Here is an 8,670-nt window from a genome sequence, read left to right on the forward strand (position 1 = left end):
CCCCTTTTCCTTCTCTTCCTTTTTTAACCCTAGGTACCTACTTTTGATTTCCTTGGGAAAATAGTAATCTTACTTTGTATTTGGTTTTTTTGGTCAGGGGCTACCAGGGATGGAACTTGGGTCCTTGCGCTTGTGAGGCAGGGAGCAGAACCACTCAGCTAAATCCCTAGTCCTGTGTATGTTTTAAAGAGTCATCTTCATTACATTTCTCTACATATTTAATTTTGATATTGATATGGAATGATTGTTAAGGACACTACTGCTGCTGTGTATTAGAAATAAAAATTGTAGAACTATTTTAATTTTCAAACTTACTACTTTTTTTTTATAGAACATTAGCCCTGATTAAACCAGACGCAGTATCAAAGGTTGGAGAAATAATTGAAATAATAAACAAAGCTGGGTTTACTATAACCAAACTCAAAATGATGACACTTTCAAGGTGAGTTGTTGATCATTTTCAGTTTTGAAATGCCTGATTCCTTTTTTTAAAAAATCATGTATCTTTCACATTATTTTAAAAAATAAGCTCTTGCTGAATAGCAAAGAGCTGGTAATCTTATCAAAATGAGCAAAAAAACATGTAGTCATATGGAACTCAATGACGTCTAAACAGAAGTATCAGATTATACAGGCCTCCTTCAGCTATTTCCTCCTACTTTTATAATATGAGAGGTTGGTGATTGTCATTTCTTGCTCTTCATATATAAGAAAATTGTTTAAAAATTATAAAAGAGAAAATGAATGTCTGATTATTTCTCCATGCTCAAATTTTCTGAAAGTGTTATATTTGGAAATGTTTATATTAAGCTCCTCTTAATATATACAATAGGTAAATAGGCCTACTTACTACTCTGAAAAGCAACCTGGATATCTAATCAGATATTTTCTAAGTTATTTAGTTAAAGTAAGACGTATCCTATTTCGCCCTTTTTTAGTAAAGTAACTCTTAATCTCATGATAAAATTATGTTTCTGCCTTGATGATTACATGGAAAATATTTACTCTGTTCACATAAAGAATAGAGAAATGGAACTACCTTATTTTCACTCTTTTCCCAGAGCCTGTGGAGGGAAAAATCATCCTTCCAGTCTATTGGGTATTTGTTTTTTAAAAATTTTCCTATCAAGTAGACAAAGCAGTGACTCAGATATTCCAGAGAACGAAGGGGAGAGATGGAACATCTATTAGGGTAGAGGCATCTGTTCCTTGGGATTACACTGATGCTGGCCAAGGCTGACACAGTAGCACAGAGTGTCTACAGGGATGTGAACATAGCACTTAGACTGAGCTGGCTCTGGTAGTATTCTTATATTTCTCCTCTAGTTTTTTTGTTTGGTTTTGATCAGGTGTCTTCTCACTGTTCCTGGATGTCTATTTCATGGGTCGGCTGCATTTGTGTTTCTGTGAGAACAGAGACAGTGAATAGCAGTAGACATTCAACACAACTCCTATGTGTGATCTGGAAACTTTAGCAAAATGCCCTCAGCTTTACCTCAACAATGGCATATGTTTAATTTGAAATTTTCTCCTGTGTAAGATCTCCCTGTTTCCATATTGTCTTGAGAGGCAGGAGGCTTACATTTCACAGAAGAGCCGATAGCCAGTTGCTTGTAACTGTACCACTTCCTAGGTGTATGACTGAACAATTTACCTGTCCTTGTTTCTGCAAAGTGCAGGTTATGATAGTACCTATGGCCTAAATTGTTGGGAGGGTTACATGACTTTACTATCTGTATGCCTGTAGTGTTTGATAACTCGGTGTCAAACTTCCTGTGAGGGAGATGCTGGCTGAGGGAGATGCTGGCTGTTTGTCTATTGTAATGACTCTGCCTACTCTGACTTCTGTCAGTGGGAATGTTCAGCGTCTCTGTGAGTCACCCGGGACCCCTTGCTCTGTAGACAGTTTGCCTCCCCATCTCGGTGACTGTTGCCGTCATTTCCATAACCTGCCACGCCGACATCTCTGAAGTAGGTATTCCTCCAGTTCTTCGCATGTTCTTCCCTTCACACTTTCTCTGGGGTAGTTCCCGGATGTGGCCGTATCATCACCTATTTACAGATAAAATTCAGATACATATCCAGCCCTCTTTACAAGTCAGTCTGGAAGTGATGCTAGATGCAGCCTTCTCTTCCTTGTTCCTCATATCTATCTATCTGACATTTAAGTCTTTTCACTTCATTTTTCTATACATCTCTGGAAGCCTTTTCTTTCATACAATTTTCATTTTTATGGGCCCTGTTTAGATCCTCAAAATGTTAAAATAGGCTGCTGGCTGACTGCTTACATCTAGACTTAATATACTCTGACACTTGATGGGTTATTTTCTACCCTAAAGTTGCTTCCTTCTACTCTCTTATGTAGACACTAGAATGAATCTTATAAAATGAATGTCACCATCCCCTTCCTTAAAGCTTTCAACAGTTCCCCAGGCAAAAATAGACTAGCTCTTTGGTGGAGTAGACAAGACCCTTAGTCATCTGGCCTTACCTATCGTAATAGCCTCACCTCTTGCCACTTCCAGAGCCCATTTGGGTTTCAGCCCCCTGAATATTCCATGCTTTATCTCACCTCAGTTTTCTGTGAATAATGTTCTGTCTTGAATGCTTTACTTTTTTTGTTTGTTTGTTTGTTTGTTTTTTAGGTTTTTTTTTTGTTTTTTGTTTTTTTTGGTACTGGGGATTGAACTCAGATCCTTGTACATGCGAGGCAGGCACCGGAACCACTGAGCTAAATCCCTGGCCCTTCTACTTTGTTTTATTCAGACCTAACTGAAATGTTTAATTGGGACTTACCTCCCCCCCCACACACAAACAACTTTCTTTAATTAGTCATAGCATCATTTCTATAAATTTAAGTGTTGAGTCTCTGATTTTACCCAGCTCACAGGTTAGTAAGGCACTTAGTCTGTCACTCCTCCATGCATGCCAGCAGAGACCGAGAGTCTTCTGGGTGGAAGAAGAGGGACTTAAGCCAGCAGTGTGCACATCATGTTTGTATTGGTTGCCTTTGCCTCCTGGCTCTGGAAGGTGTGTTGCCAGGTACACATCGGACTACATCACAACTGAAGACGTGTGAGCTTGGCTTACCTACGGTGTCATCTGCAGGCAGTAAACCAGCTACCTTTGTATAGAGGACAGAGGTTTGTCACTATAAACAGCCCTGAGACACAGGGTTACAGAAGTCAGGGCCTTGTATTCTTGACCTGCTCAGAAAGACATGTTAGGAGTGCGAGAGACCCAAAAAAGAGCTTCTTTCAATGTCAGTGTTGTTGTCATGATAGTTTTCAAAAGGCAGGAGCTGGGTTCCCTCTGGATTTGTATTTCTAGTTTTTGGATCCAGTGCCATCAGGTACCACCTAGCAACATGTGGGGCCACAACAGTGATGGACAGATACTCATTGTCGGTTTCATAAGATTCAAATGGAGCTGAAACATCTCTATCCCTGATGTCAAAGCTGTCATAATGCATGGCATTATCCTCATCTGTGGCAAAGCTACAGTGCCAATACACCTACAAAGCTGCCAGTTGTGTAACAGTTATATACAGCATGGTGCGCAATACCTGGTAATGGTAATAAACGAGTATGCTACTGGTTTGTAGTTTTGTAACAGTTATATACAGCATGGTGCGCAATACCTGGTAATGGTAATAAACGAGTATGCTACTGGTTTATGTAGTTACTATTCTTTTTTTTTTTTAAGGATTTTTTTTTTTTGGTACCAGGGATCGAACTGGGGTCCTTGCGCTTGCAAGGCAGGTGGTGGAACCACTGAGCTAAATCACTGGCCCAGTTGCTATACTTTTTAATATTTTAAAAGTTTTATTTGTTTTTTAAAAGCTTACCATAAAGCAATGTGCTATGTTTCACTGGGAATGGTCGTACACATGTATTAACCAGGTTTCTTGATTGCATCATGAAGCCATGTTGAGTGATTGACCTATACCATCTAGGTTTGTACAGATACATTGTTGTGTTCACATAAATGATAAGATCGCTGAACAGTGCATTTTTCAGAACAGATCCCACCATTAAGTGCCCTGAATATATATATTAACGTTCTTCCCTTTTTTTGGTTCCAATTATTGAACACAGGATCTTGGCACCAAGCTACATCCCAGCACTTTTTAACAACCTTTTTTAATTTTAAACTTTGAGGCAGGTCTCACTGAGTTCCTAAGTTGTCCTGGCTGGGCTTGAATTTGTGGTCCTCTTGCCTCAGCCGCCCAGAGTGCTGGCATGGCAGATGTGTGCCGTTACTCCTAGCTGACTGTATTTCTTAGGATAATTAATATGAAAGAATGTGTGTGTGATTAATGTGAAAGAACAAACCTTGTAAGAGAATGGTGAGTTTCTTCATAAATATACACCAAGCCACCTACAAAACTCTTCTGTAGGTAATGGTATGTTTGTTAAAATCTGTCTCCTTCTAAGTCTCTTAAGGGAAAAATTAAATAAGAACAATGGGAAGATTTTCGTGAACTCTCATTCTGATTTCAACTTTGCATTTGGAATGGAGATAACTATGGAATCAGTAACATGTCAGAAGAAAACAAACACTTTTACTATTGTATTGAGGTTTCTTTTCATTGATTTTCATGGTTATGATATGAATTGTTTTCTTTTTAGGAATTCAGTCAATTATGTTGATAAGATTAGAGTTGGTATTTTAGTACCATTCTGCTAATTCTTATTTATAAGACATCCAGTTTTGCCCCATGTTAGGCTGTAATTGTAGCACAATATATACATATCTAGTTTCTGTGAACTCTTCTCTTTTTTTTTTTTAGAATTCTTCTCCCTGTGATTGATATTAGAGCATAAACAATCAGATTTGCAATCAGAGAAATTTCAGTTTTAATCTTCCTACCTTGCCCTCACTATCTCTTTGACCTAACAAGTTATATAATCATACTGAATCTATTTCTTTCAGAGTAAAGATGAAGGTGATCATATCTGTTTCAAAATGCCATTGTGAGGAATAAATATAGTAATTTAATCATGACATATAATAGGCTGTAGAAAAATGAGAGGTTTCTTTCCCTCTCCATGTCTCGAGATACATTTTCTTTTTTTATGTTGGCATAGTGTACTTTCTTTTAAACAAAGGAAATATTTGAGTACAGTGGTTAGAATCGGAGTATACTCAGGTATAACATGTTATGTGAATTCATTTTGTAATAGGTCAATAAGATCTTAAAAACAATGCATACCAAATTAATTCTTTTTCTTTTGTACCGGGAATCAAACTCAGGGCCTTATGCTTGACAGGCAGGCTTTGTGCCATTGAGCTTTATCCTTGGCATTGCCAAATTAATTCCTAAGCCTAAAAGAGTGATCCTTTGTTAACAAAGACTTCATCTTCTTTTCTTTTCTTTCTTTTTTTTGGTACTGGGGATCGAACTCGGGTCCTTGCGCTTGCAAGGCAGGAGGCAGAGCCACTGAGCTAAATCCCTGGCCCCATCTTATTTTCTATTTTAAAAAAGAATTGATGTTGACAAATATTTGTCACATATTGTGAACTCAGTTTAAATCCTTTAAGAAAACTACATAATTTTAAGAAAGATTCTATGTTTGCTTAAAAAAACCCAACAAAAGTTCTTTAGACTTTTCAGCTTATCCATTTAAAGTGCATTATACTTTTATGGGTCTCTACAGATATCCTTTAATGGAAACATAGATTTAAAAAGTAAATTACCATTAGCATTAATGAAATTAATTACCATTAGTTCTGAATTTTTAATATCTCCATGTTCTTTCCCAGATGTCACTTAAAACATTTATTTTTAAGTCACTGATAGTGAATAGGAATACATTACTATGTCTAATTTGTTAAGCACCTTTTAAGACAAGCATATAGTCTTCTGTAGCTAAGAAGGCAACTAAAACTACTAAATTAAAATTGTAGTTTAGACTCTCAAGGCTAAAACATGTAGAAAAAGTGACAAATTTTGAGTTAGACTTGGACTTTAACAAGTATTCTTATTGGTCAAATGTTAAACGTTGTTTCTAGAATTTTAAAGATGTTAATGAAAGGAATTTGGGCGATATAACACAAAATTACAAAAAAGAACTACTTATATCGCAAACATGCTAATAAAAAAGATAAATAAAAGAAAAGTAAATACTTAGGTAGGCATGGTGGTGCAGGCCTGTTAATTTAGCAGTCTGAGAGGCTGAGGCAGGAGGGTCACAATTTTGAGCTCATCCTGGGCAATGTAGTGAAACTGTCTAAAAAATAAAACAACAAAAACAGGTGGGCATGCGGCTCTGTGTGAAGGCCTTATTTCTACCCTTAATACCTCACAATAGAGAGAGAGAGAGGGACTCTTTTAATTTTCATTTTTGTTTTATATTTTGACATAGATATGATTCATACTTGCAAAAAATTTAAAATGAGGTAGATTTGCCTATTTGGTGAAACATCATTCATTAATTCATTTGCAGATGAAATATATATATGTGTAGAGGATTTCACCTTTATTTTATTTTAATAATGTAAGCTAAGATAATTATTTTCTTATACAATTCTTCACTATTGTCATTTGCTTGTTTTATAGGAAAGAAGCAGCAGATTTTCATGCAGACCACCAGTCAAGGCCCTTTTTTAAGTAGGTACCTAATTGGGAAGCAATGGCAGTTATTAGTACAGGGTATCCTAGAAAACTCAATGTATTCTTATAATCAAAAATTTGTTACATGAGAATAATCTGTCAAAATGATCAAAATAACATCTTGCAACTTAGAATTGTTTTCTAAGAATTGTTTTTGCTACCCTTTTAGTGAATAAGAATTCTTGAATCTCATCATGATGTGTACCAACTACCCACAATAAATGCAATCATGTACGACAAATGCACTAATAAAACTAAAAAATAAACAGATCATTTAAGTTATGAGAAACAGCTTTCTTTTTAGATTACAATAAATTAAAATATAGTGATAAATACACTTTTATTAAATATTTTGTTGTACTTTCAAAGTCTGTTTGGTACATATTTTGTTCCTTGGGATATGGCAGATTTTATGTGTTGAAACTGAAGCTCTATTCTGAATACTTGGGGTGCTACTCATGTTAGGAATTACTGTGTATACTCATTACTATTGACAGATAAAGGGGTGTTTGCATTACTAATAAGAATGTTACTATTGGGCCTGGGATTTAGCTCAGCAGTTTGGTGGCCTGCCTTGCAAGCGCAAAGACCCAAGTTCAATCCCCGGTACCAAAAAAAAAAAAAAAAAAAAAAAAAGAATGTGACTTTATACAAATTGCTACAATAGACATGCTAATTGATATGTTACACAGAATAGTGTTTTAAAAATTCTTTTATAAGAAAATTACTATGTCATAGATTGTTGTAAATCAAACATTGTTAGAATGGATATATGCAAATTTCTAACAAAGTAATGGAAATTATTCTTGGTTATAGGTTCTTTTTATTTATAGCATTGAGTTACAGCTAGTTTACTGTCTTACATGTAATTCATATGCTGTGAATTTTATTAAATAGATGAGCTGACTAGTTGTCTGGTGTTGGTAAAGACATAATAAAAGACTCACTGCAGCAACTAGAAGTTGTTTCATGAAGCAATATTTAATGATCAGTCCTACTGTTCCCTGTATTATTATATGCCATGCTCGTATTAGCAGCTTAGGGTTCTGTACTAACAGGATATTGCAGTGCGGTGAACCTTCGAGAGTTTCCAGTGATAACTAACACCCTGTGATAGGTTTGCCACCACCGGGATATTAGATTATAAATTTCTTGAGGGACTAGTCTTATTTCATGGTATAGATTCTGATAATGTAGTAGGTGATCCCTAAGAGCGTATCAGATACGAAAACATTGTTTTGCTCCCTTGATGTGTTGCTCCCTTGGTTTGCTGAGGTGGTCTTTGGGCAGCTAAGGTCTAGCAGACTATGTCTGAAAAGCTCTTGTGGTCTTAGGGTAGAGGGTAAGAATGTTTCTTTACACATGCTATTTTTTACAAATACTCTTCAAACTGAATTGAAGTGTTTAAGTATCAAAGGGCATTAGCTCATAGAAAATGGTGCATGAGGGAGATTGTGAAAGTCACAAGTTAATAGTCACATCCTGGCCCACCACACTATATTCCTTTTTCCAGAAGTGTCTTGTCCTCCCTCTGCTTTGGATCAGACAGAAATAGAAGCTTACTGTTGGAAGCACATTGTTTCTTCTGGACACAGCAAGGGGCAGTCCACTTATTTCAGTTAAATTTGTCAGTGCTACTTTGTGTACATTTAGAAGTGGAAAAATAAAATAAAGTATCATTTTTCATTTCCTGGTCAACTGAGTCTGTGGATTTTTAATCAAGAATCTGTGTGTATGCTTTAATAATTTAATAAAAGAATACTCCAGGGTAGTTTTTCTACTAATTAATGAATATTTCTTTAGGATTATTGATATCATTTTTATCACTAAACTAACTTTGTAAAAGATTCTTTGTCATTGAATTCTAATAGTTCTACATAAAAAGCATTAAATTCTTACTGAAAATGATATATCACTTTATATATTATGAAATCTTGCTGGAATGCAATGGTAAACTACTTGAAAATGAAAGAGGAAAATCATTCTTTTTTTCCGAGCAGTGGAAAAGGATAGATCAATAGCATGCATTTTTTTTTTTTTTTTTTTTTTTTTTT

The 8,670-nt window shown here is 35.7% G+C and overlaps 1 protein-coding gene across 1 annotated transcript in view; it reads left to right on the forward strand.

The window, feature by feature from the left end:
• Positions 1 to 8,670, forward strand: part of Nme7 (NME/NM23 family member 7) — a 154,292-nt gene that overhangs the window by 31,587 nt on the left and 114,035 nt on the right. Inside the window, exons 4-5 of the mRNA XM_010633981.3 lie at positions 332 to 442; positions 6,563 to 6,613. Of these exons, the coding sequence (XP_010632283.1) occupies positions 332 to 442; positions 6,563 to 6,613 (162 nt within the window). The remainder of the gene's footprint in view (positions 1 to 331; positions 443 to 6,562; positions 6,614 to 8,670) is intronic.

Source organism: Fukomys damarensis, unplaced genomic scaffold (genome assembly GCF_012274545.1).
Source record: "Fukomys damarensis isolate Sample0158 unplaced genomic scaffold, DMR_v1.0_HiC HiC_scaffold_19, whole genome shotgun sequence".
Lineage (NCBI taxonomy): Eukaryota > Metazoa > Chordata > Mammalia > Rodentia > Bathyergidae > Fukomys > Fukomys damarensis.